Source organism: Glandiceps talaboti, chromosome 2 (assembly GCF_964340395.1).
Source record: "Glandiceps talaboti chromosome 2, keGlaTala1.1, whole genome shotgun sequence".
Taxonomy (NCBI): domain Eukaryota; kingdom Metazoa; phylum Hemichordata; class Enteropneusta; family Spengelidae; genus Glandiceps; species Glandiceps talaboti.
This window is the reverse complement of record NC_135550.1, coordinates 21507133-21533116: the sequence shown is the minus strand read 5'-3', so window position 1 is coordinate 21533116 and position 25984 is coordinate 21507133. Positions and strand designations below refer to the sequence as shown.

The window sequence follows — 25984 nt, the reverse complement described above, 5'->3', positions numbered from 1 at the left end:
TGAGGTGTGCATTCTTTAGATATAGCGTAATTACTGAAAATCATCAACAATGCAAATGACTACTTACGTAATGTTCATTGGATGTTTACCGGTTACTGTAAGGCTCATAACACGAGCTGTATATGATATGCGCTGTATATCAACCCACACCCTCTAACTCCTGATAGAGGGACTGTGATAGTCTGTTTCCGAAGGTCAGTTATACTGTAATTTATCATTCAGATCTAGCAGAGTTTACCGAGATCGTGACGTAACGCCATCCCTGACAAGAACAATCTGACAATGTTGCATGTGGTCAAACTATCGTCTGTTCAGGTAAAATATTACATTGTGTACGTACTAATACGGATCTTTAAACATGTTTTTTATGTTGGTAATTCTGTAAACTATTTGTTCATGGTAGAAATTTAACAATGCTCACAATATGGCGATGTTTTAACCCAGGGTTTTAGCAGTGTCACGGAACATGTTAACACAAGTGGCGACAAACATAATTCATGGAGCTGGTCAGTGACAAATTTGTGACATTTTGTATTTGTGATCTACGATGTTATGTATCTCTTTTGCATGCTACACTATAGTTGTTACACTGCATGCAATGAATGTGATTACAGAGGAACCTTCAGTGTTCATCTGGTGTACATGAAACGGGAACTTTTCACACGCCAGGCTAATAGCCTAATACAATGTGACCACCTGATCAGTACTGAAGGTTATGTCAATAATTGGTCACTGGTGTGGAGTGCAGACCTGAGATGATATATATGTCACCTGTCTATTCATTGCGGGAGACAATGGGTTTAGGGTATTTACAAAATAGGTATTATGTGTGTCTGCCAAAATATCTCTGGATGAGTTACAGTGTAGGCAATATAGCCATACAGTTGCATAATGTATTGACTCGAGTAAAATTGGGGTATTGAAGACAATTTGCAAGTTAGTACTATGGCTTTCGATAATGTGGTTTGAAATGTTATGACATTAAATGGCCTCCTACACGTCCTTAGTTTTTAAAAAGTGCTTACTATGGGAGGGGGACACCCCCTTCCCGCACCCTCCCCACTAGCTATCATGGGGGATGCTGTTTCTGCCCAGAATTAAGATTGAAAGAGAAAACCCTGTCCTAACTAAGTATCTCCAAGTATAGGTTACAGCCCAATGTGAGACGTTTTTCGCAAAGCCCACATATATTTGTAAACCCATCTCCCATTGTTCTATATGAAGTTGATTACCACCGTCAATTCTGATCCCAGCCTTAATGCATACAATGTAATTGCACTACTAGATATAAGATAATGTACTCTATACCAGTCTGAGAATTAAATTGAATTAAATTACATTAAATTCCTAGACGAAATGTTCACATATGGTGCAAACTATGAAGATCTATCAAATGAACAACTATTTAGGGACTTGGAATAAGTTTATTGCTAATAGCTTGGAGAAATTATCACTGTACTGCTTTTTACTAATTATTGTCACTATTTGTATTCGTGTTACTGTATTGGTTAGAATTTTGTGATTGATTAACACAGACATGATGTTAATGACTGTGTGGGTGGCTGTGGATGAATTTAAATTGCATCTCGTACATCTCGGGACTTCTAGAGTAACGACTTTGACTTTACTGTGAGTGGAGGGAGGTGTAAATGGTAACGATACTGTATAGGAACTATACTATACTATACTATACTATACTATACTATACTATACTATACTATACTATACTATGCTATGCTATGCTATGCTATGCTATGCTATGCTATGCTATATATTATGTGACGTAATGCAATGCAGTACGAGTGTAGTCGCACGAAGCTCGAAGGTTGGCATTACACTTTAGAATAGTCATGTAACCAATGATTCGCAGTAACTGTTTTACGTATACTGCTGTTAATCTTGTTCGTCGGACTTTGATACATATTATATATATCTAAATATATTGAAGTCCGACGAATGAGATTGATAGCAGTTTGCGTAAAATCGATTCTCAATGCTGGGTTTTGATTACATATGACTGTGTAATGCACAGCCTACAGGCAATGATGATGAATGTAGTAGTGTATTGCAATGTAATGTAGTGTAGTTCAGTATAGTGTAATAAACAGACAAGAAAAAAGATCTTTTCCTTCTCTATAATTCAATGATACATGAGGTCACACTAACATCGTTACCAATGGTTACAACTGCTGTGCTACACTTTTTTTTCAGTGATAAAAATTCTGAGAGTATATAATCTGATGTAAATGTATGTTTTACAGGCACAGGCGTACATGTATTTGCAGACCACTACGAGACTGTGTTGCAGTAGACCAATTGTAAGTTTTGTTTACAGTACAACTGTACCTTAATTAGGCAGTATTTTCCTCCACTCATTTGTTTATTATGTCATCTATCCATAGAGATATCAATAACCAAACTGCAAAGCAATTGTTATATACAGAATAATGACATGCATGCAGTTATTTTGGTAATGAAGTTGATGTACATTGTGTTCTGCCGTGATGTCATCTATAGAATAATGACTTGCAGGTGTTTTCTAATCCGGTGTTTAGAAATATATTCTCTTCAGTTGTGACGTCATATACAAAATAACGGAAAACAGGTTCAAGTTGTTATCTGATGAGAAGTTGCCAAACATATTCTCTTCAGTTGTGACGTCACATACATAATAACGTGGCGCCGATACGGTGGTTATCTGACGCCAAGTTGACAAATATATTCTCTTCAAAATAACGACATGCGAGTGGTTACCCGATATGTTGTGACGTCATATACAGAGTAGCGAGGTGAGCAGGTTGTTATCTAATGTGAAGTTGACAGTTTATTCTGTTATGACGTTACTGATGTCTTTATAAGAACTGACACTTGACTAAGTGATACAGCCATGATGTAAGTCTCATATCCTAACTGATAAAAGAAATGTCTGAAATCAACATTTAACACACCTTTCTTTCAGTCGACAACAAAATATTTTGTCAACAATGAATTTTTGGAATCAAAAACAACATATTGGATTGACGTACATAATCCAGTAAGTATATGCTTAAAACATCGTGTTGTCTGTCTGTCTGTCTGTCTGTCTGTCTGTCTGTCTGTCTGTCTGTCTGTCTGTCTGTCTGTCTGTCCGTCCGTCCGTCCGTCCGTCCCTCCCTCCCTCCCTCCCTCCCTCCGTCCCTCCCCCTCCCTCCCTACCTCCCCCCTCCTCCCTCCCTCCCTCCCTCCCTCCTCTCTCTCTCTCTCTCTCTCTCTCTCTCTCTCTCTCTCTCTCTCTCTCTCTCTCTCTCTCTCTCTCTCTCTCTCTCTCTCTCTCTCTCTCTCTCTCTCTCTCTCTCTCTCTCTCTGTAAACACCTGAAGGTCAACAACCGCTGGATCGACTGCCTCTTTCTTTTCGAATTACAAAATAAAAGGTGTGACCAAAATTTCTACAAAGCCACGAGTAAAACCAAAAAGTAATCAAAGCCCCACTAAGTCACTCAAAGGGGTATTTCCTATTCAGAGAAAAATATCCCTAAAAACGGAATATTAACAGTGATGTAGCAGGATATTAGTCAAGGGTGACCCTAAAACGAATGACAACCTGAATGACGGAAAACGAATGACAGCATTTCTAGGTAGTAAACAGTGGAATGACACCCTTTTCTACATTCAGTTAGTTGAATGACACCCTCTGCACTGTAGAACCACTGGAATGACAGCCGCCACTCTATAAAATAAGTGGAATGACAGCATTTTCAATGCTTTAGAACTGGAATGATAGCATTTCTAGGTGGTAAACAGTGGAATGACACCCTTTTCTACATTCAGTTAGTTGAATGACACACTCTACACTGTAGAACCACTGGAATGACAGCCGCCACTCTATAAAATAAGTGGAATGACAGCATTTTCAATACTTTGGAACTGGAATGACAGCATTTCTAGGTGGTAAACAGTGGAATGACACCCTTTTCTACATTCAGTTAGTTGAATGACACCCTCTACACTGTAGAACCAGTGGAATGACAGCCGCCACTCTATAAAATAAGTGGAATGACAGCATTTTTAATGCTTTGGAACTGGAAGGACAACATTTCTAGGTGGTAAACAGTGAAATGACACCCTTTTCTACATTCAGTTAGTTGAATGACACCCTCTGCACTGTAAAACCAGTAGAATGACAGCCGCCACTCTATAAAATAAGTGGAATGACAGCATTTTTAATGCTTTGGAACTGGAAGGACAACATTTCTAGGTGGTAAACAGTGAAATGACACCCTTTTCTACATTCAGTTAGTTGAATGACACCCTCTGCACTGTAAAACCAGTAGAATGACAGCCGCCACTCTATAAAATAAGTGGAACGGCAGCATTTTCAATGCTTTAGAACTGGAATGACAGCATTTCTAGGTGGTAAACAGTGGAATGACACCCTCTTCTACATTCAGTTAGTTGAATGACACCCTCTGCACTGTAGAACCAGTGGAATGACAGCCGCCACTCTATAAAATAAGTGGAATGACAGCATTTTCAATGCTTTAGAACTGGAATGACAGCATTTCTAGGTGGTAAACAGTGGAATGACACCCTTTTCTACATTCAGTTAGTTGAATGACACCCTCTACACTGTAGAACCACTGGAATGACAGCCGCCACACTGTGTAGAGGGTGTCATTCAACTAACTGAATGTAGAAGAGGGTGTCATTCCACTGTTTACCACCTAGAAATGCTGTCATTCCAGTTCTAAAGCATTGAAAATGCTGTCATTCCACTTATTTTATAGAGTGGCGGCTGTCATTCCAGTGGTTCTACAGTGCAGAGGGTGTCATTCAACTAACTGAATGTAGAAAAGGTTGTCATTCCACTGTTTACCACCTAGAAATGCTGTCATTCGTTTTCCGTCATTCAGGTTGTCATTCGTTTTAGGGTCACCCATTAGTCAATAGGCTTATCCCTATACATACATTTCTATTCCCTGTTTGAATAGCCATGGTACCATCTCATCACAATCTTCAAGTTACTGATCGATTGATTTGGTGCATCACAACATACTGCTTTATAAAAAATTCACTGAAAACAATCTTGCTGTTTTAGGAATACTTGAATATGCTTTGAATATGCTACTTTATGGAGTACCTTTCAGTGGCTCGCTAAGTAGATTATGTAACATTCCTAAATGAAAACCAAACCCACCCCCGAGTTTGAGATGCATCCAAGAAACTCTGTATACAGTTGTTGTATTGTTCTTGTAGGCTACCAATGAAGTTGTTACCAGGGTACCAAAGAACACACAGGATGAGATGGAGGCAGCAGTAGCTGCTGCTAAGGCTGCCTTTCCAGCTTGGTCACAGACGTCGATTTTAACAAGACAACAGGTCCTTTTTAGGTTTCAAAATTTGATCAAAGAGAATATAGTAAGTATGGTTGACTCTGATATAAGCCTTAGACAAAGTCTTAGAGTGTAATAACAGCTTTACACTTCACTTTGTCTAAACGTTGCCATATCAACTATCAATCCTTCGACTGCATATCTTCATTGTCTTCATCTATTTTTGATAATGTAGAAGCCAGTGCAGTGTGGCCTATAACCGTCATTTTTAGAATTATTCTTCATTTCTCAATTATAAAATTTTGAGCGGATTTGATGGCAACTTGTACGCTTTCAAATATTCTCTATGTAAAAACATATGTATGTTAAAACAAGCTTAATGGATTTACTTTGATCTAGTGAATGTGGAAATGTTTTTTACTTTGTTTGCAGAAAGACGTCGCTGAGGTGATCACGCTTGAACAAGGTAAAACATTGGCAGACGCAGAGGGCGATGTCATGAGAGGACTACGTAAGTATATTGCGAAGCAGCAGCAGCAGCAACAACAACAACAACAACAACAACAACAACAACAACAACAACAACAACAACAACAACATGTACCTGTGCTTGCATGTATAAGTGCTGCAGATACTTTGTCGGTGAATGTCCTAAAACACATTTTTCTGACTATAATTTTCTTTGTGAGACATAATCCGAGTCATTCTTGCAACAGGCAAGCAAAATTATCTTCTTTGCCTGTGGTCAAACCGATATCCATCCAAGACGCCAGAGTAGTATTGAACACTGCTTGTACTTGGCACTGTGAACTCACTGATGCGTAGACTAAACTTCGTATCTTTTGATTCCCAAGAATTCGTGGAACATGCATGCAGCATCACATCCTTGCAACTTGGTGAGACTTTACCATCGGTTACAAAAGATATGGATATCTATTCATTCAGAGTTCCACTAGGAGTTACAGCTGGTATTACACCGTAAGTTAACAACCATTATAACCCCTTTTTATCAAAGATATTGGTATACTGTGAAGTGTTTTTTGTTCAGAGTTACACTTGGAGTTATAGCTGTAACATTGTAAATGTATGATGTATATGAAGTAACACTTTAGCTGGTAAATGGAATCATGAAATGCTGTCTTATAAAACTATTCTTCAGAAATTGACATTGGTTGCTTAATAAGTAACTGGACTCCTTTAATTTACAATGGAAATTAATCGACTTGTGCTTTTTAGAGCTAGACACGGTTGATACCGCCTATCAAAATGTGTTAAAAATGAACGATTAAAACGTATGTAGTGCCTTATGGGAGTTTAATGTTTGGATGCTGTTTATACAGAAGGCATAAACTGTCTAGAAAAATCCACTCACTCTGCTACAATTTAACAACTATCTGTGTTTTGTTTTGTGTGTTTTTCCTCTGTTATAGTTTCAACTTTCCTGCTTTGATACCTCTTGGGGTGAGTTGTTACCGACATCGATAAATTGAAACCATCAGTGTTTTGTAGACATATTTTAATATAAAAGAATGTACAGTTTTAGTTGAATTTTGACAATTAATACATGATAATCATCAATAAACTGCTTGTATGATAATACGACTCACGCTCATACGGATTCACTGGGGGCTGAAGTCTTCCAACAACAGTTTTTTTGTGTGTGTTTTTGCATTTGTTGTGTCTTCTAGCTTGCCCTTTATTGTTTCAGATGTTTCCAGTTTCTGCTGTTTGTGGTAACACGTTTGTCTTGAAACCATCGGAACAAGATCCAGGTGGATCCATGAAACTTGTTGAATTGGCGCGTCAGGCAGGCTTTCCACCTGGCGTTATCAATGTCATTCACGGCAAACATGAAGGTATTGTATTGATATATACCCCATACCAACAAGGACAATATGTAGTTGTTCATCAATGTTTCACTTTCAATTAAATATCAACAAGCTTGGTAATTTTCGTCTTCATAATTGTGATTATAAGGACAGTAACCATGACAACGTCCGCACTATGTATGGAATGGTTGTATGTATGTATGTATGTATGTATGTATGTATGTATGTATGTATGTATGTACGTACGTACGTACGTACGTACGTACGTATGTACGTATGTACGTATGTACGTATGTATGTATGTATGTATGTATGTATGTATGTATGTATGTATGTATGTATGTATGTATGTATGTATGTACGTATGGCTTGCTTTCCATTTCCAACCCACGACTATATTGTCAGGAGTAGCAAACAATATATGTAATTATTTTGTCTGTATGAATTATCCAGGCTGTGATATTGAAATTAGTCAGCATCGTTGATATGGTCAACGATATCCCCACAATCGTGAATTTGGGTAACGTAACATCGCAGGTTTCAGTCTATATACACAAATTATCAACAACTCATTCAGACAACATAGAAATGTTGCACATCAAATTTCTAAAACAATATCTAAATCTACACATAGCTAGTTCGGACAGTTCTCCACAAGACAGGAGGTAAGACGGGTGTGGTTTTTCTTTAAAACTGCCTTGATAATCATGCATTGTTTATAATGGTTTCCCCCCATGTTTGTGATATTTTGACAAACTTGTATAGTTTCAAATACAGAATTTGGCGGCATGCCCATTTATAGTTTACAAATGAAACCATACCCCTAAAAGTCCTTCGGAATTCAAAAACCCCTGTCAAGGACATAATACCTTCTACAAAATCCTTTATAGTTTGCCGTTACCACAGCCAATTTTACGCCTTTATCGAAGTAATGAAATGCAGTTATGCTAATTAAGTCTGTTATCTTCTTGTTCATCAGCTGTAAATTTCGTCTGTGACCATAATGACATCAAATCGATATCATTCGTTGGTTCTGATATTGCTGGTAAGCATGTTTATGAGCGAGGTACAAGAAGTGGTAAACGCGTTCAATGCAATATTGGAGCCAAAAACCATGGGGTGATTATGCCTGATGCGAACAAGGAAAATTCCCTCAACCAGGTGAGTAGCATACTAATGTATTAATGTTCAAGTATTACACTTTTAAAATGTAAGTATTTTGAATAAACGTTAATCCGTTTCTCTATTATCATATCAAACAGTTGGTTGGTGCAGCTTTTGGTGCGGCAGGTCAACGATGTATGGCGTTAACGACAGCTGTTTTCGTTGGAGATTCTAAGGATTGGATTCCTGACTTGGTCAAACGTGCCAAGAATCTTAAACTGTCTGCAGGTAGGGTAAACACACACAGTTTAGTGATGAGCATAATTAAATTAGTGGCCACCCTTATATTATAAAATAAATGGATATCAACGAATCAGTAAATATCAAATTAAATTGGCATCTAAATCTTTGTATATTTTGGTGTTGGCTGATTTTGACACGGTCATCTTACGTTACTTAGAAAGACAAATTCAGGGTAGAGATAGAGCGGGGCTACTCTACGGCCAATATGTATCATCAAACAGGGAAGAATATTAAGCTAACATCTACATTACACACAACGAAACTCGTCCAACAATCGTATACTGAGCGATCCTTACAACAAATCGCCCAAATAATCCAGTCTTTGTTTCATTCACAATAAACTCCATCAATCTGCTGAAAAATAGCCTGCACGAGAACCAGTGACCTATGACCCCAAACAGAGACTGAATGTGTCTGATAACTTCCTAGTTCAAATAAATACAATATATTTCTAAAAAAAATTCGATTCGTAACAAAGACAGGTTTGCAATGACAAAATCTTTTTGCTGTAAGAATTTGGTAAGATAGACTCGTCATCGGATATTTTATTCTTAAAAATGTACTCTGTTGAATAGCACACAAGCATACACAAAGTTCGTCCATATGTATGAACAACGTCTCCTTACCCAAGAGAGCGTAAACAATATATTTGAGCATTTTTAGAAATTGAAAAGAACGAATGTTATAGTCCGCGTATCTCAATTTGTATGTCTCTTTCAGGTGTCGAGCCAGGAGCCGAGATAGGTCCATTGATTTCACAAGCTGCCAAAGACAGAGTTTGTGATTTAGTTCAGAGTGGTGTGAATGAAGGTGCCAATCTAATTCTAGATGGACGTGGTGTTAGTGTTCCTGGTTATGAAAAAGGCAATTTTGTTGGACCCACCATTTTGACAGATGTTAAGGTAAATCTAATGATGCAAAAAAATATTTCTTGAAAGTTGAATACTTTAAATTAGAAACATTGAAACTCATTGAGATTTTTTCCCTTCATAATAGACACATATGAAATGTTACACAGAGGAGATCTTTGGACCAGTATTGGTTATAATGACAGTGGATACATTAGATGATGCCATTGAAATTATTAATTCTAATCCCTATGGCAACGGTACTGCTATTTTCACAACTAATGGAGCAACTGCCAGAAGATTTACCAATGAAATTGATGTTGGACAGGTAAGACTTGTATATTCGGTATGTTAAATATAGAGTCGTTCATAAGGCGACAGTGATGTCGAGTGCAAGTGGTGGTGTTTTCATGGTCATGTGTTCAATGGCAGCCAATCATGTGGCCGTTGAGAATCTAGCATGCTTTCCTTGATCAGAATAACCCATTTCCTATGTTTCTACCGTATCTCCATATCTGTACTGATATACATAGTATCTTTGATTATTATGTCTCAATTCCAAATCGGAAGAACGTTTCTTGATGTTTTTGTTGTAGGTTGGAGTCAATGTACCAATTCCTGCAGCACTTTCCATGTTTTCATTTAGTGGATCAAGGGGATCTTTCCTAGGAGATGCCAATTCCCAGGGAAAGTCTGTAAGTTTACCTCCATGTCATTTCCAAGTGATTTGTTTGAATAATAGCTAGGTGGCTACAGAAATTACTGATTTATTTGAACTTTTCCGTAGGACCGTTACATTATATCACACATTTTTTATTTTCATACTTCATTATACTACTGTAGGTTGTGCACTTCTACACCCAACTAAAGACAGTGACATCACAATGGAGATCGGAAGATGTATCTCACCAGAAAGCTGCCACAGCCATGCCAGTCATGAAATAAAGAACATCCGTGTCAATCATGAAAAGCAGTACAGCCATGACAATGGTGGGTAGGGATATGGAGTGGCCATGGAAGGGTAGTGGTTTGGGGTGGATGGAATTTCTACAAGGGGTTCAATTTGCCCTGGCAATCATTGCCCACAAGAGATTGAGGTGACATGTCTCTATTAACCCCAATAACAAAATATTTGTTAATTTCCTGGATGTGCAATAACTTGTTGCACTTTTAATTATTTGTGATTTTAATATTCAGGTACAAACAAGGACTTGGGCTATGTTCTGTCACATTGTCTTTTTCAAGTAGAAAAAACATGGTAAAGTTATGCTATTAATTAAATTTCCAAAATAGTACTTATTTCGTCTTCCATATGGCCACTTTAACAGCAAGTAATAAAATTAGAAATAAGATTCTTGTGACAAAACAGACTTGGAATTGTGTTAGAATGAGTGTGTGTTTTTGTGTGTCAGTATGCACATGCCAAACACAATCATACACTTTGTTACAAAATTAACATATGTTTACATAATACGAGTACTTTATTCAAAATGCATTTCATAAAATAAATATGTACATTCTGGTACTTTGCTGTGCTTGTTGGTATGACATTTCTAAGCATTACCAATTAGAATGACGACAGACACATGAAAACAAGTGACTATTTACATTTCTGATAGAACTGGGGAAATCTTATATTCTTGCCATTCTACGACATACTTGAGATATTGCGCTTGCATTTCTTGTGGTTGGAATTTCTTGGTTTTCACCAGAGGTGAATCAGAACCTTCTGAACAAAAATAATATGCAGAAGGTAATTTGGGATCCATGATAAATGTTTCAGATATCTCGCAATGCAACTTACAAATATATATTTTATCAGTAATAGGTGTATTTCAAACGAAATTCTTCATATTTCTTGGGGCACGATTAGTATGAATCTTGTATTGAAAAACCAGGGACAGAATTTCTATTTGTGAGATAAGAAGTTGAGATTATCATGGAAGTTTTTGGAATATAACTCAATATTGTATAAAGCCTACAACTGTCAGTCTGCCATCTAGTTTTCACATTGAGAAATCAAAAATGTCCTTGTATACCATGTTGGACAGTCATCTTTGTTTTTATAAATAGAATGACGAAATTTGATACCATTTAGGATCAAAGCAAGAAGTCATGCACAAATTAAAGTCCACTCTGGGTTTGGATTAAAATTTGGCACAATGTAAGAAAGGCAGGTGTCGTTCAGTTTGACTTGACCAAACAGGGCAGGTTTTCCATGGGCATTCCGGTGTCCTCCCATTTCAGCACTGAACATTCATCCTGTATTGGGTTGTGTCTGATGGGTTTGTAAATAAAACAAATAAATCAGTAGTGTACATAACACACTACAGACCACACACACCAACTTTTGAATGCTTTAATATCATCTCTGAAAATTGGCATACACACATCCTGTAATTTTCAGCTTTCAATTCAAATAAATATGTAACAATATTTGATTTGATTTTCAGTTTTCAATTCAAATAAATATTGTTACATCAGAAGGCATTCATGTACAATGGACAACTCATAACATTTGTATTGATGTTCACACATGTGCACAAATTTTATTGATTTGATTTCATACAAATGTTGTACACCCACAGGTTTCAGTGTATTAACAAATGTACCTGTACAGATGTGTAAATTGGTGTATTTTAGTCAAATATGTACAATATCCACACACATACATGGGTTTTGGGGATTAGTCATTGGACACAGGAAATATCCATGTCTGACAATTTCAACATGCACTTTCCTTTTGTAATTCTTTGCTAGCTTTTGTTTTGTTTAATTCCAGTGATGTAACATGAGATATAACACATCATGCTCATACAACCTTCAGTGATTGGCTTAGATCATGTCATGTGGTATGGACTAGTGACCCTGGCCATAGTGACCTCAATTTGCACACAATGGGCAATAATCGTGTTTCTATTTTCCCTAGGGCACTATTTTGTAGCATGGGAGTCCCATCAGTTTTTTATCTGACTATAGAAAGAATATGTGCCTACGGATATACCTGGTCTTATTTGGGCACTAGTAGATGTCATATTACCTGGTCTTATTCGGGCACTAGTAGATGTCATATTGCCTGGTCTTATTCGGGCACTAGTAGATGTCATATTACCCTGTGTGCTGTTATGTAGCAACTATTTCCCTCAGCTTTCACCCTCAGGAAAAAGTAGCTCCATAACAGCCCTAGAGGTAACAGATGTCTACTAGTAGCCAGGCAATAAGTGTATAACAGTAGTCTTTCAAACTGTGAATTCAAAAGTACAGAAACAAAGAATTGAATTCAAAGGTTAACTTCTGACCATTTAGTAAAAGAATTTTGCATCTTTCTCTTTCGCTTACAAAGCTCTCCCAATCAGTTTCTTTTCTAAGAATGATAAATTCACTGGGACACATGACATAGGGGTATAGAGAATGAAGATAAAACATGACACACAACAAAGACATTATAATTTCTTTTATTTTAAATCAAACATTAAGAATCTTTCTAAACAATCTTGTTTTGTACACTTCTCATAGATTTTGGATGATATATATGTGATATTCATAACATGTCCATTTATATGTCATTATTGTGTACTTTTCCCTGGGTCATGCACAGTGGTAGATAGATGAACTTGACGTTGACAATACTGAACCAAATGTGATACCACTGTCTGCATCTCATAAGTTAAAAGACTTGTTCAAGTTCATAGCTATGGTAAGATAATAGCTTGAAATAGGAACTGGTGAGGATTTTTCAAACACCTTTAAGTTTAGTGGACAGTTTAGTAGTGAGAATATTTGCTCCACAAGTTGAACTTTAATTCACACAATAAAGTCCCTATGGTATGAAAAACTATTCCACAAACCAACCCATTTTTAATTGGAAGAGATTACAAATAGAACTAATAGTGGGAGGTTATAAAATCACTGGCAGGTTATACTACCAGATATGGAACACAAAGATGGTATGAAATTTCAAAACTTTGACTGCATGGATCTTTACTATGAAGCGTTTTGGAAGCATCTAATCAAACACCTAAAAAGACCTGAAGACATGCCAGTAATACATGATCAATTTTCATAATCTTTTTTTTTTTTTTTGGGTCTAGCTGGATTTTGTTTTTTCGTCAAACACAAATAAACAAGAACAACAGTATGACATATCCATGGTGCAAAGCAATTTAAACTCATATTCATGGTATTACGAATATGGTACATGTATACAAACATACATCATAGTAGTTTTTATTGGCAGTGTGATTGTGTAAAGTCAATACAACAAAGGTGACTAAAAATATTCATCAGCCTATTATTATCAATTGAACTCTAAAAAGTTACAACTACACACAAGCAGCTCAACTTTCTAGGAATAAATGCCATTAAGCTTTCCTTCTGTTCTGGTTGACAATCTCCTTCAGAATAACAAAAGATTAGCTGTAACTAGTCAATTAGTTATTATGAAAAAGGGTCGTGTTGACAAGGACAGATTGAAAGCTCAATGAATGATTCAGTAGTCAAACTGAACTACTTTGTACTACAAAGGTGAAATACACTTGTATTAAGACTGAGTGAAGTAGCTTCTGAGACACGAAAAATACAAGAACACTGACTCTGAAAAGCAGTTATTGAGAAGATGAAAATAACTTATCTTGTCTTCATCAGAGTTGTGACATCAGACTACATACATACAAACTAAAAAAAAACATTGACAAAACAATACTTTTGCTCTTAGTAACACTACCAACTACTCTTCCCTTACTGAGTATACATTTGTAGAACCAAACGACAATAAAATAAAAATAAAATAAGATAAAATAAAATGTACTTCTGTTGTACTAGACTGCTTTGTTCTTCATTCTCACAGTGAACTTTTAAGTTGTCACTACAACAGATCCCCTTCAACCAACTTTATGAGTAAGTCTGTATCATTCATTGTCTGGGTAAAGGTAATCTTTGCCGGAATGAGAGAGCATTTTCCATTTTAATGTCTAAAATTTGGCTAGACTTCATCTAGCACTTCAACATCACTTCCAAGCGTCATACTAATGCCACTACCATAGCTCTCATTATCCGAGTCTGAAAAATAAAAAAATATGAAATAACAGCATGATTGTCTTGAGACATATTGGCTACTCTGTTAGTAAGATTTATTCAATTACCAAGAAGTGACAAATAATGCACTTTACATTTTCACGATGCAGTACATTGGTAACATCTTTGAGGTGCAGCACCAAGCGGTAACATGCTCAAAATGTGGTATAAACTGATATTGCATCTTAAAGATGTGAAATTTATTATTTCTATCACCATATAACTCATATTATATTATAGCATTACCAATTCCAGTGAATTTTGTGACGTCATCGCTGTACATTATTACTGATAATGTACTCCGTTATTGGGCATCGCGGCCCCGGAACGAGCATAACAATACAAGCTTATGTCCGTAAGGCAATAAAGGTGTGGGTATTTAAGAACAGGGAAATTACAGGGTAAACACCATAAGAATTTTTTTTAAAAGATTGAAATTAAAATGAAACAAATTTGTATTCACAGCAGTTCATTGAAGTGTATATGTGTGTGTACGTGTACGTACGTGTGTCGCTATGATTAGTATTCAGCTTCCGGGCCGAACGTGGCAGACGATGTTCAGCGCTGTGTATATTATACGTTGTTTTGCGTTTCTCGGTCTACAAATTCACTGGAATTGGCAAAACTATAAAATAATAACAATAATGTAGGCCCTCCCAGTCCATAAAGGACTCAAGCAAACTTTGCACTCCATAATGGGCTCGGCTGTCGCCCCGCCCATTATGTCGTTCAAAGTTTGCTTCCGTCCATTATGGGCTGGGAGGGCCTACATTACTGTGTAATAATAATCGTCAATCAGTGGGTACCAACAAATCATAGCTTGTGTATGAAAATACTTTGTTGCGTCTGTGCAATAAGTCCATATCTGTATACAATTGTAATAGCAGATATTGTATAGAAGATACGACCTTATTGCACTGACGTGTAACGACTTGAGGATTTGCTTAACAGAAATGCTTTTAACTTGTGTTACATACATGTTATGATGATTAGCATTATAATCACACAATCCTGCAGTCCAGGCACTCTAATTGCCAACACAAGTACTGCAACCAATTACTGTCTAGCAGAGAATCACACATAATCAATACAATCTAGGAATGTAGGAATGACTTGCAAGTTGCATACCTCCCAAGAATGCATCCTCATCACCTTGAACCCCAGTTCCTGGTTTTTGAAGTTGACCTGGAGGCTTGTTGGGATCACCATTTTTGCCTGAACTGCCACTAAAGAATATTCCATACAAGTCTTTTGCTGAAGATGAAGCAAATGACTTTGGATTGGCAGTACGACTGGTATCCTTAGACAGTGGAGGTGGTGGTTTAGGTTTTGGTAGATTAGAGCTGGAAGATGCCCCTTCATCTACTCCTGGTATGTCAACATCTTGCTTTTCCTGCACTGATGAAGATGATGATACATTTTGAGGAGTGCTTGATGTTACGGTTTTAACCACTGTTGTGGTTTTTTGACCAATTACTTGTGATGTTGATCTAGTTACAGTGGTGCTGGTAGTTGTTGTAGATGGAATATTTGGTTTAGATGAAGGAGGTTCCTTATTGCCACCTTTGCCAGAAAATGCTTTGGCAATATCACCCTTGGTTGGTGCATCGGCCACAACTGGAAGTGACTTTCCCTTTGCACCAGCATTAATTTCCAAGAACATGTTAAGAGGAGCAGGTCTGTCTGGTTGTTTCTTTCGCAGTGGAAATAGCTCTTTATTGGATGTATTAGTGTGAGTTTGAGAGACTGGAGTCCAAGGTGAGGTGTGTGGAATGAGAGTCTTGCCACTCAGTTTAATAGTGATTCCAGACTTATCACCTTTGGCAGATGCTTGGGTTACAGTGTTGCTTGTAGTTGTTGGTGGTGGTGCACAACCACCTGGCCAGGAGAATTTTCCAAATCCTTTGAGCTCATCAGGTGTTTTTTTCTCTCCTAACAAAGTCAATTTGATTCCACCTTTTCCACCACTACTTTTGGAACTGTCTGGTGCATTAGATCCACCATCAGTACCGTCTGCATCTAATTCCTGCACTTTTTGTTTCATTTCAGTTTCTATCAGTTTGGCTTTTTTCTCATCCAATATTTTTAACTGTTCTTCTAGTTTCTGTTTCTTTTGTGCTTCCATTTCTTGCTGAATCAAGTGTCGTTTCCTGTTTTCGTTGGCTACTTTCTCTGCTTCTTTCCACTTGTCTACACTTCCAAGTATTGCTGCAGTAGCAGCCCTATCCAATTCCCGTTTTTTTATATAAAAAGGGTTAGCTTCCAGGAATTCCTGTAAAGACAACATAGGAAAGGTGAGTATTGGTAGTTAATTCAAGAGATTTATGGTAATTTCTAATTCTGAATCAGGAAAAGGTATCTTTGTTATGTATACAGCCCTTGTGAATATGATGTAATACATAAGTTCAACAAAATATCAAGAATTTTTGAAAGCTTTCCTTGACTTCCAGCCTATGTCCAATAAATTTGAATCTATATGAACTTCTGATGAGGCAAGTAGGCTTCTGTGCTACCTAAACTGCTACAGATGAGATGATGATAGCCAGCTTGACAAAGAAAATGAGTATGGCATTATTTGTACTTACAGTAATACCCTAATATGGGCTGAACAAAGGATAACCACCCTTCAAGGGTTTGGGGAACCAAGAAATCCCTAGTGCAAAATGAATATTGTCATCAAGAAATGCCTGGGAATACTTTGAACCAGATATACGACGAAGGTCGTTTTTGAGTTTTGGTCTTTCACCCCACTCCTATCAAATTGTTTTATATCATTTGCATATAAAGGACCCAATTGGCTTTGTCTTGAAATTACTTGTCATCCAGACATTACTATAGGATTCAAACTAAATATCACTTCACCTGGTATTTGTCATTGTGTGCTTTTTCTTTTAAATGATTGCTAGCATTCATTTTCTCATAGTAAAATTCCTTACAAAGTGAACAGAAAAATCCATGCGCTGGCATCATGAACTCTGACCCTGAAATAAAACATAAAGATAATCAGTAAAAATCTACTGTCTCCCAAAATATCTGTAAGTTTTTATAAGTATTGGGGTCAAATTGGCCGACTACAAAATGTCAGACCTAAGGTTACATTGTGAAACAGTTATGCAGCAGAATAGAACATGATATTCCCATGTGATACAACAAATACAAATCTCCCTGTACACAAGTGAATCCCACAGAAATGACTTCAGCTGGAAGTTCAATAGTGCATTTTTACCGTATTTCAGTTAATGTTACACCTATGAGCTTCACTCGTCTACAGTGACTTCTGTAATAGGTGTACAGCACTGTATACTGCTTGGCTGAATAGAGTTTTCATTCAATGACTATCATTTGCTTAGCAGTTGGTTTAGGAACCATCAATGGTGATTTGTTTACATCCAAAAGCATTGTCAATCTCCCATACTAAACTATACTGGTAGTATAACACTATCTCAAACTTTGAAACACACAAAACTGTTCCTGCTGTTAACATGTATGAATCTGCTGCCATTACCATGGGGGTTGCTCACTTGATATGGATGGCACAACGTTCTGTTACTTCAAACTTTAAAACAAGCAAGTCTTCTTCCTGACCCCACTGGAAAAGTTGCATGATTGTGAAGAAAAATGTAAATCTGCCATGCTCATGTGATCAAGATCAGTCATTTATAGTATTTTTTACCAGATGATTAACCTTTATATGGCTGTATCCCTTTGGAAGGAGTGAACACCATGATAACAATGATGTTCATCCAGCATTACAAGAATGTCACGTGCCAGATGTGGATATAGAAAGTGATGACAACATGTCTACAATGTATGTTGTACTATCACCAGCCAATTTTTAACTATAAAATGCTAAAAAAAAGCAAACCATCTTCTATTGTCAATGAATACCTTTAAGTGGAGTACAAAGTCTATGTGAAACTGCTTCTTGTGGCTGTGTGGGAATAAATTTTTGATCCTCTAAATATTTCATTGGCTTGTCTGTGGGATCCATTTTCTGTGAAAGGTAGAAAAAACATACGATATGCTTTCACAAATTAAGCACTGCACTTAATAATTTACAGTGCCTCCAAAATCATATCTGCCTAACGCTGCTACTTTTTCCTATCCAGAATCAATGACCAAAAGCAGTTGAAAATATAATCACTGTATCTTTGGAAAAAACTAACTCTTTTTTAAAGATCTCAATACAATAAAATCTCTCCCAAATTTGTTTGACTGCAATTAATGCGACAATACAGATGGCTATTAAATATTAGTATTAAAGTAACTAATCTGTATGACAATGTTGACAAGAATGTCAAGTTCACCAACATGGGGATGTACTTCTATCCTAATTACCAATTTGTTAGTACCTGCTAAATTGCATCATACCTTGATATGAGAATAGGTTCAAGTAATCTCCTGAGACAGGCATTGATACGAGACTTAGCTTATACATGGTTCAAGTAATCATGCAATGACATACCTTGATATCAGAATTAGCTCATACAAGTGACACAAGTCACATAGTCACTTGGAGACAGAAGTTGATGAGACTTTAATAGCTTACGCAGGCTTCAAGTAAGTAATCACTCAGAAACACGAGACTTAACTTTAATATAAATGGGCATGGTTAACTTATTATTTGGAGACATACCTTGCAATGAGTCCTTGATTGTATATGGTTCAAGTATTCACTCAGAGATGCATAAGTCAAGTTACAAGTTTGACACCAGTGATCAGTATGATCCACATATGTAAAGTGAAACTTATATTTAGACCCTTCTTTTTCAATTTCTTTGGCTGATTTAACCTGAGATGTTTTTTGTTGTTGTTCTTTGGACTGCTTCTTTTCTTCCACCTTCTTATCTGAAGCCTCCTAAATTTATCAGAAAGGGTTTTCAAAAGTTTAAAAAATACATAATCATGATAACAATATTCACCAAACACGAAAGTTGTCAAAGTTATACTACAATGGTCAAGTTGACATGAAAACACTAATATACTGTTAAAACATAGGTACAACGTTGTACAGCATTGCCACATGTGCACCATTTTGGGTGGTGTTTGTATGATACCAGACATGTCAGCAAATATATCAAGACATGCAAACGATGTATCCAGATATACAAACAATGTATCTAGATATGCATACAATGTACCCAGACATGCAAACCATGTATCCACATATGCACACATTATATCCAGATATATAAACACTGTATCCAAATATACAGGGTATCCAGATATGCACTAAATCAGCTTTGGCTTTCCTTACCTTTTTGTCACCACTCTTCTCTGACGAGGCTTTGCTATCTTTATCCTTTTGTACCTCTCTACCATCCAAAGCAGCATCTGTTTTTTCAGATTCTTCTGTCACTTCACTGACTTTTTTTCTCAGCAGGTATATTTGTTTTCCAATCTGATCTTGCATTTTGCTATTTTCAAGAATGAGTGGGTCTTTGTGACCATCTTTTTGCCTTTGTTTCTTTCTCATAAGATCACCTTGCTGCTTTTTTAGTCTTTCTAATTCTTTTTCTAAGTACTCTAGTCTATTCTGATAAACCTGTTTGTTTTTTTGCAGTTCTTGAAGTCTGCTGATTTGCCGTTCTCTCTCAAGCTCTGCCTGCCTTTTCTTTTCCATTTCATGGAGATGTTTCCGTTTTTCAGCTGCTCGCTCTTTTTCTAGTTCTTTCTGTCTCATTCGTTCCTTTTCTTCTAAGTTTTTCCTCATCATTTCTTCCCTTTCCTTTAAATCCATTTCCTTTTTTGGTGGTAAAACAACTCGTTTTGAAGATCTCTGTGACCTGTTCACTGGAAGGTCTTGAATAATTGGTACAGAAACCAGATTGGATACAGTTACAGTCTGTATACTTTGTGGCTCTTCGTGCAAGTTTTCTTCTATTGGAGGAATTTCATCTTGACTTGGTGGGAATCCATATGCTGGTCCTTGTCCAGGCTGGCCATATCCTGTTGACCAGTATGGTTCACTAGGATAATTACTATGGGGTTCATTTTGTTGGTATACACCTCTGTTGTCAAACCCAAATGGTGGCTGAGCCGGAGGTGGTTGTTGTTGTTGTTGTTGTTGTTGTTGTTGTTGTTGCTGTTGTTGTTGTACAAAATATGGGGGGTGTGTATTGTGTCCAGTATTGGGATAAAGGTTTGACTCTTTTTGTATATTAGCATCTGGTGGACCTTGTTGTCTTTGTTGTGGGTATGGAGCACTATCTGGTGGACGTTGCTGTCTTTGTTGCGGGTATGGAGCTGGACCTCTTTGCATTTGTGGTGACATCTGGTCATGACCTCTTTTCTGGAAAAACTCCTCCTTCTGGATCATCTGTTTTGGTGGTTTCTCTTCCACCTGCTTTTGAGGGGGTTCAGTTTTCAGTTTGTTCTGCATTTCTTTGGACTTATCAAAATCAAACCCAATAGCTGATAGAATGTTGACAATCTGTTGATTGGTGAAATTTGAGTCGGCACCTTCCTCAGACTGGCCATCTACCTGTTTTGAAGCCTCGCTTTCTGGCCTTGAAGGCTCATACTGCTGTTGTCTATCATCTTGCTGTTCATGATAATTCTGCTGGGTTTGAAGTATTTCCTGCTGTCTATGATAGTTATGTTGAGTTTCTGCTTCTCTGATTTGTCTTCTATCACTGTCATGACTAAATTGAGACTCAAAATCAGGCCTTTTAGCAGTGCCAATATTTTGCCCTCTGTCTTGTCTATCATGTTGATCCACTAGGGCCCTGTCTGTATATCTGCCTGTGTCCATTGAGGACCTATGTACATCTTTTGGAACATTGTCAATAAACCTGTCTTCACCAGCTTTGTTCCTTTCATATCCAACATTCCAGTAGGTATCTCCTGTTGGGCGTTTGTCCTTTCTTTCGTCACCATCTCTGGAACGCCTTGGGTCATGACTACTAGCTGAATGATAAGACTCTATGGAGTCTCTGCGTTGCCTTCCTTTCCCATCTGGTCTCTTTGGACTTAAATCTGTCCTGCCTTGTCTTACAGTATGACTAGTTGACAGTTGAGATTTAGTCTCCTCATCTTCCTCTTCATCTCCATATAGAAATTTATCTTCATCATCTACTGTAGCAAAACCTGTGCCTGTGCCTCTATAATCATCGTCATCAGCAAGTCCAGGAATTTTAAAGTCAGCCGAACCAAGTCCACCTGACAAACCAAAGAAACTAAAGCCATGCTCTTCCTCTCTGGATTTTCTTTCAAAGTCCATGTCCTTTTGTTGAGGTTCTTGAAGATCATCTCTGAATGTACGAGACTGATAAGGATAATCCATGCCAGGATCTTCTGTATGGATCTTAACTCTTCTGTTGATATTTTGTTTTTCTGGACTAAGCTCTACTCTCATTTGGACATCTTTCATGTCATTGCCTCTTCTCTCATCAACTCTATCTCTTTTATGAGCATCCATGGGCATATATATATCTTGATTTCTAACCTCAGGATAGTCATATTTTTGCTTTTCAACATGGTATTCATCTCGAAGTAAATCCTCATGCACTATCTTATGAACTTTTTCTTTTTCAATGCTTGACTTATCTTTTGAACTTCTGTATGAATCTCTTTCCCTACTTGTAGTTAGTTTATGTTGTCCCCTGTCTTCGTAATGATCTCTACCATGTCTGTCTTCTCTGTCCCGACTTCTGCTTCTGCTCCTGGTCCAGCTCCTGCTTCTACTCCTACTGCTCCAGCTACTGCTCCTACTTCTACCCCTGCTTCTGTCCTTGTAGTGACCCTTGGACCTGCTCCCACTTCTGTCCCTGCTTCTGTCCTTGTAGTGACCCTTGGACCGTTTCTCTTTACCTCGGCTCCTACTTGGACTTCTACTGTAGCTTCTATGCCTATAGTGGTCTCTATCTCTGCTTCTACTTCTGCTTCTATATCTATCTCTACTCCTATCTTTATCCTTATATCCTTTGTCCTTATAATATTTATCCTTTTTTTCATAATACCCTTTTTTCTTTTCTTTCGCTCTGGACCCGTCCCTCTCACTGCTCCTGTTTCTCCTGCTTCTGTCTTCCTTATATCTTTCCTTCTTTTCAACAGAACTTCTGTCCTTTTTTTCAGGAACGTGTTCTCTAATCTCAGGAGCTTTTTGAGTACTACTATCATCCCTGTAACAAATTTAATAAATATATTAATGAAAGAACAGTACAGACTTTGACAAAGCTGGTACATCTACATACTAGTGACACTTAACAGGGAAGAGACTCAGCAAATTTTACCAATTAACAGAACTTAGTGAAAATTCAAGTTTTAAATGATACAAATCCCAGCTCATAATCTGTACATAAACAAGTTAGAATTTATCAACCATTTTAGATAATACTTACACAGGTTACTCAAAAAAATTCCACCTGCCTCTTCAGTTAGTTTCTATATTCTCAATGTATCATAGAATGCATTATCTTAGGGTTGGTGCACTGTGATTATTTTGAGCTTTGGGTTTCGAACAGACGCTGTAATACGTACATCACTGAAGTGATGGATAGCGTCAAACCTTCTGCAGATGTGAGCATTCTTTACATTCTCACCTTGATAGATGTTCACTACTACCTCTATGTGGTGAAATATCTTTACTTTTCGAGCTCTCCCTTGATCCACGTTGCTTTCCAACGGGTGGTCCAAGTCTTTCAATAGCAGACTCCTTATTCAAATTTCTTACTGGACTACCATCTTTCTTGAATTTTTCATTTCCCACTGTTATTCTGATTGATTCATTGTCATCTCTCAGAAAATTAAGAGGTTTGGGTATGGGAGCGGGATTCTGTTGATGACAAAATTTGCAGTAACTTAATGCTGCTACAACCGAGTGGTGGAAATCACATCAAATGTGAAAATCTTCAAATTGCTGCAATACCTTAGACTCTCACATCTCAAGTGTTGGAGAATCCCAATAACAGGGGAGAAAATCCTGCATACATTTCCATACCTTGTACCATAAGTTTCCATGGAAAACAGCTAAAAATCTATGAAATCAGGTAGATTTGGCACTGCCACAGACTAATTGAACTTCAAACACCACTGCATCTAAGCAACGGGGGATATATGTGTGGCATTATCAATTGAACAATGTATACTTGCTTCTTTTTTCTTTCTATTCTTTAAATGAATACCTGGCTATGCCCCCCCCCCACCCCTTTCAAATAAATTGTCACTGCTAACCAATGTTTCTAACATATGGATATATAAATAATAATAATTTATTCTCAACAATATATAGTAATTACAAATTACGTTACATTTACCTGATAAATATGTCTATCAATAGCTAATGGGAAAGAGGGAATTGCCAATTACCATATAAGATTTATTGACATTATATTTATAATGAAACCTTTTTCTCATTTCATACAGTACTTTGAAATCAAAACAATATATTTGTGAACATAGGCCATTTTTAAAAATGACATATGTTCATAAAATGTCATTAGAATGGCTGTAAGATTGCTAAGTTATATAACCTTTGGTTTATGCAGTGGGTAAATGTAGCTGTATTACAAACTGATGTTCAGTTTTACAAGCAGCTGCAATAAATATAGTGTGTGTTGTGATTTTGAGGGGTTCGGAATGCAAAAAATCACAAAAACAGAATGAAAAACCCTCAAAATCACAATGCTACAATTATTGCAGCTATCTTACATGTTGCATCACCAGATTCTTTGTGAATCATTTAAAACAGTACTCACCTCCTGCTGTGGGCCAAGTCTCTCTCTTATGGGTCGTCTTTCTTTATCAGACACATTTCCTTCTTTTCCCATTTGAGTAACTTGATCAGGTGCAAAAGATCCACCTTTGCCAAGTGCCAGTGGTCTTGGTATAGCACCCATTTTAAGATCAACAGACTGTCTTGGCCCCCTCTCAGTAAAACCCGCCTTGACTTGTTCTTGTACGAACTTGGCGCCGTCGGATTCATTTACACTTGAACCGAAACCCGTGGCTGCCATTTTCCCCCTTCCCGATTCCCTTTCATTCAAGTAATTCCTCCCCTCCCTTCCCTTTAAATTGCCCGGTTTCTGACCTTCCTCGTAAAACATATCTAAAGGATCTCGATCCTCGTGCCCTTTCGCCGACGATGGCGTCTCTTTTACCTTCCATGCCTGATTAGGTACTGTCACTCTGATGCCCTCTTCAACAGAAGCGGGCTCCTTCCTTTTTTCAGTAGGTGATGGCGATCGAGGTGATGGTGAGCGCCTTCTTTCTTGCTTCTCGGTGCGTTCACGATCACGGTCATGCTCTCGATGTTTTTTACTGTCTCCAGAACTACGCTCTCTGTCCCTGTCTCTATCTCTGTCTCGCTCTCGGCCACGATCTCGAGATGACAGTCGATCTTCACGATCACCGCGATCACGATGCGTTGAATCAAATGGTTCAAAACCTCTGAACCCTCTACCGCGAAAGCGACCCCGACCTCGACCTCGCCCTCTACCCCTACCTCTACCCCTCTGTTCCCCTCCTCTACCCCGGTCACCTCTTCCCGCACCACGGCCTCTTACAAACCTAGACATGGCCTTACAGCTTTAGTTTATGCTAGCTTTCCGTGGAAAATACAAAATGGCTGCATTACTTGAGACTCAGAACGAGGCTAACCTAAACTAAAAATCAGATTCAGAATCAGTACCAGCTTTACATTTTATGATGTGATTTTCCAGAACACTGATGTAAAATGTCTATGCTGGAGTACAAGTAAATAACGAACTTCATACATTTAGTAATGTGTGAATATAACGTATTGTAAAATCGGAATGCAGTCGTCGGGAACTAGACTATATATTTCAACAGTAATTTGCATCCAAGATTACTGATCATTTCTAGGGATCAGACGTGATAGCATAGCTGTTGTCCGATTTAAAATATTTTCCCTTTCGATAAACGAATATTTACATTTGGGATGTTATTTTTTCGGGTAATAAATATTATTCAATTCAAATCAATAAGTCGACAGTACAAGTGTACGTGTATCGAAACACTGGTTGACGTTGGCTTACAAGACTTTGAATGAACTATTGCATATTGATGAACCTTATTTGCATATCAGTTAAAATATATTATAGTTTCACCCTGCCCTTGGATCTTGCTCAATGGTAGTGGATGGTTTCAAAGAATGTCACGTAAGGCATGAGCAATTCCATCAAAATCGGTCTCTGGTGTTTGGAATACCTACACTATGAGTATAACTCAATATTAAAGGCTATGTAACTGTACATCAGTACTTTTTATTTCCCATGAGTCGTGATCAGTGTAAAAGTATCTACCATACGTCATGCATGATCGGCAATTTCTATTTCCATTATTCGTTGGAATATTGGCTTTGTACATCACAGACAGTCTACCCGTACCAAACTACAGGGAGCACAAGAACCATGTTACAAATAAACAAACAAATATGCATCATGAGTATGAAGTATGATTTTATACTCATGGAAAAATATGTACAACAATGTTGTTTGTAAGGATGAGTATATATAGAAACATAGTATACAGGCCCATATATATATCATATATACA

General features: G+C 37.4%; 2 protein-coding genes across 2 annotated transcripts; one reads left to right on the top strand and one right to left on the bottom strand.

Annotated features, from left to right (window-relative positions):
* Window positions 1–5266: 5266 nt before the first annotated feature.
* Window positions 5267–10368, top strand: LOC144449908 (methylmalonate-semialdehyde/malonate-semialdehyde dehydrogenase [acylating], mitochondrial-like). The gene is made up of 11 exons (XM_078140459.1): window positions 5267–5395; window positions 5743–5821; window positions 6165–6288; window positions 6741–6771; window positions 7019–7166; window positions 8119–8300; window positions 8402–8531; window positions 9267–9448; window positions 9543–9722; window positions 9991–10089; window positions 10238–10368. Exons 1-11 carry the CDS (start codon window positions 5282–5284, stop codon window positions 10337–10339), a joined length of 1371 nt encoding a protein of 456 aa, XP_077996585.1. The 5' UTR covers window positions 5267–5281; the 3' UTR covers window positions 10340–10368.
* Window positions 10369–12846: 2478 nt separating this feature from the next.
* On the bottom strand, window positions 12847–24984 carry LOC144445502 (uncharacterized). Its single transcript, XM_078135090.1, has 10 exons — window positions 24855–24984; window positions 24166–24788; window positions 23011–23243; window positions 19725–22590; window positions 19104–19325; window positions 18356–18461; window positions 17330–17448; window positions 16654–16739; window positions 15596–16617; window positions 12847–14452 (listed from the first exon to the last, which is right to left on the bottom strand). The coding sequence occupies exons 1-10, from the start codon at window positions 24982–24984 to the stop codon at window positions 14376–14378; spliced, it is 5484 nt and encodes a 1827-aa protein (XP_077991216.1). The 3' UTR covers window positions 12847–14375.
* Between the last annotated feature and the right edge of the window lie 1000 nt (window positions 24985–25984).

Coding starts and splice junctions, on each gene's coding strand:
- LOC144449908 (XM_078140459.1), top strand. CDS start 5,282: ATGGAGGCAGCAGTAGCTGCTGCTAAGGCTGCCTTTCCAGCTTGGTCA. Junction 6,772..7,018: donor CTGCTTTGATACCTCTTGGG/GTGAGTTGTTAC, acceptor TTATTGTTTCAG/ATGTTTCCAGTTTCTGCTGT. Junction 10,090..10,237: donor CCAATTCCCAGGGAAAGTCT/GTAAGTTTACCT, acceptor ATACTACTGTAG/GTTGTGCACTTCTACACCCA.
- LOC144445502 (XM_078135090.1), bottom strand. CDS start 24,984: ATGTCTAGGTTTGTAAGAGGCCGTGGTGCGGGAAGAGGTGACCGGGGT. Junction 18,462..19,103: donor AATCAAGGACTCATTGCAAG/GTATGTCTCCAA, acceptor TACCTTTCACAG/AAAATGGATCCCACAGACAA. Junction 16,740..17,329: donor CACACAATGACAAATACCAG/GTGAAGTGATAT, acceptor TTGTCTTTACAG/GAATTCCTGGAAGCTAACCC.